The 1,511-nt window shown below is 49.6% G+C and overlaps 1 protein-coding gene across 1 annotated transcript; it reads right to left on the reverse strand.

The window, feature by feature from the left end:
* Positions 1 to 203: 203 nt before the first annotated feature.
* Positions 204 to 590, reverse strand: LOC105556860 (the record flags this gene model as incomplete). Its single annotated transcript, XM_012003975.1, has 1 exon — positions 204 to 590. A coding segment is annotated over exon 1 (387 nt), but the record flags the coding sequence as incomplete, so codon positions are not given.
* Between the last annotated feature and the right edge of the window lie 921 nt (positions 591 to 1,511).

Consider the following 1,511-nt stretch of genomic DNA (forward strand, 5'->3'; position numbering starts at 1 on the left):
AAATCAAGAGAGCAGGAAGATTTGGGCAGGGAGTCAATAAAGTGGTTATTAATTAAGGAAGGATTAAGGAGTTGTACAGGTAAGGTAGAGGAAGAGGATTTAGCGCCAAGTACTGCAAGATTTCGCCAAAATTGCCGTGTTGAGTTGGAGGAGAGCGAGGATGTAAGGAAGGATCTCTTCTCACGACGGATGGCATAATTTACATCATTACGCAGTGATCTGTAGCTCTTCCAGTCCATAGGAGATCTAGTAGGCTTAAATTTAAGTAATGCGCGACGCTTCAATTTAATTAGACTCCTGACAGCTGTATTCAGCCACGGGGCAGGAGGGCGAGAGATACGCCTAGCAGTAAGTGGCGCAAGACGATCAAATATCGTCATAAGTGACGTCGTAAAGTAGGTGACCATACCATCAACATGAGTCGCCCCAAAAAGCGGTGACCAGTCAATCCGACTCAACTCAAGATCAATGTCACACGATTGAATAGATCTAAGGTTACGAGAGAGCAGGTGACGCGCTGTATTCTTTGCCCGATCGGATCGCATTGCCACATAAATAAGCTGATGATCACTTATGCCGAGAGCATCCATAACTCCATAATCAGTAACATCGAGTCCTCGCGACACGAAAATAAGATCTAGTATAGCCGCCGAGTCACGCGTTATACGAGTTGGAGCATCAATAAGCTGACCTAGAGAGAGATGCATCGCAATATCACATAATGATCTGGCACTAGGATCCCCGGAACGACTCGTGTCAATGTTGAAATCACCCACGCAAATAATCTCATCCACAACAGTAGCAGTATGGGACAAACATGATTCTATGCAGCCAATATCAGATGCCGGAGAACGAGGTGGCCGATAAATACAAACAATCGCAACTCGCTTACACCCAAGACGAAGAGAGACCGCCGCAATATCCACGCACGAGCCCGATGGGCATAACCCGAAATCCACCTCCGACAGGGCATATGAGATATTTACATATATGCCGACTCCACCCCCACGCGAACAAGAGGCACGGTCTCTACGGATAAACGTATAGCCAGGAATGGCCACCAAGCCAGAATCAATCCCCTCGCGTAGCCATGTCTCACCGATCGCCAGTACATCCAGCTCGTGCAAGGCTATAAGATCCTTGATTAAAGAGAAGTGCGGGACGAGCGACCGGGCGTTAACATGGGCCACGCGAAATCCCAGTTCACGCGAGGGACGGGAGATCGGCGACCGTGAAGCGCTGGGTCGTCATGCAGGGCCCGCCGCATCAGGCAGCAGCACACAGTTAGAAGTCGCCTCTCTAACAACCCGAAGCATAGACTCCCGCGAATCGTACCTATGAGAAGGCAAACCCTCCGCAAGTCGGAAATATGTGATTCCCCCCCTCATCCATACATGCCCGACCCCGTGACTCCGAGCCAGACCACGAGCCTCAGCGAGTAATGCACGCTCAGAAGTAAAATCCCAACCATTTCACATAAACCTTGTCACCCTTCCTGCGCAGTACCTTTT

This window comes from Vollenhovia emeryi, unplaced genomic scaffold (genome assembly GCF_000949405.1).
Source record: "Vollenhovia emeryi isolate VEMERY1.0 unplaced genomic scaffold, V.emery_V1.0 DF948328.1, whole genome shotgun sequence".
NCBI classification, from domain to species: Eukaryota; Metazoa; Arthropoda; class Insecta; order Hymenoptera; family Formicidae; genus Vollenhovia; species Vollenhovia emeryi.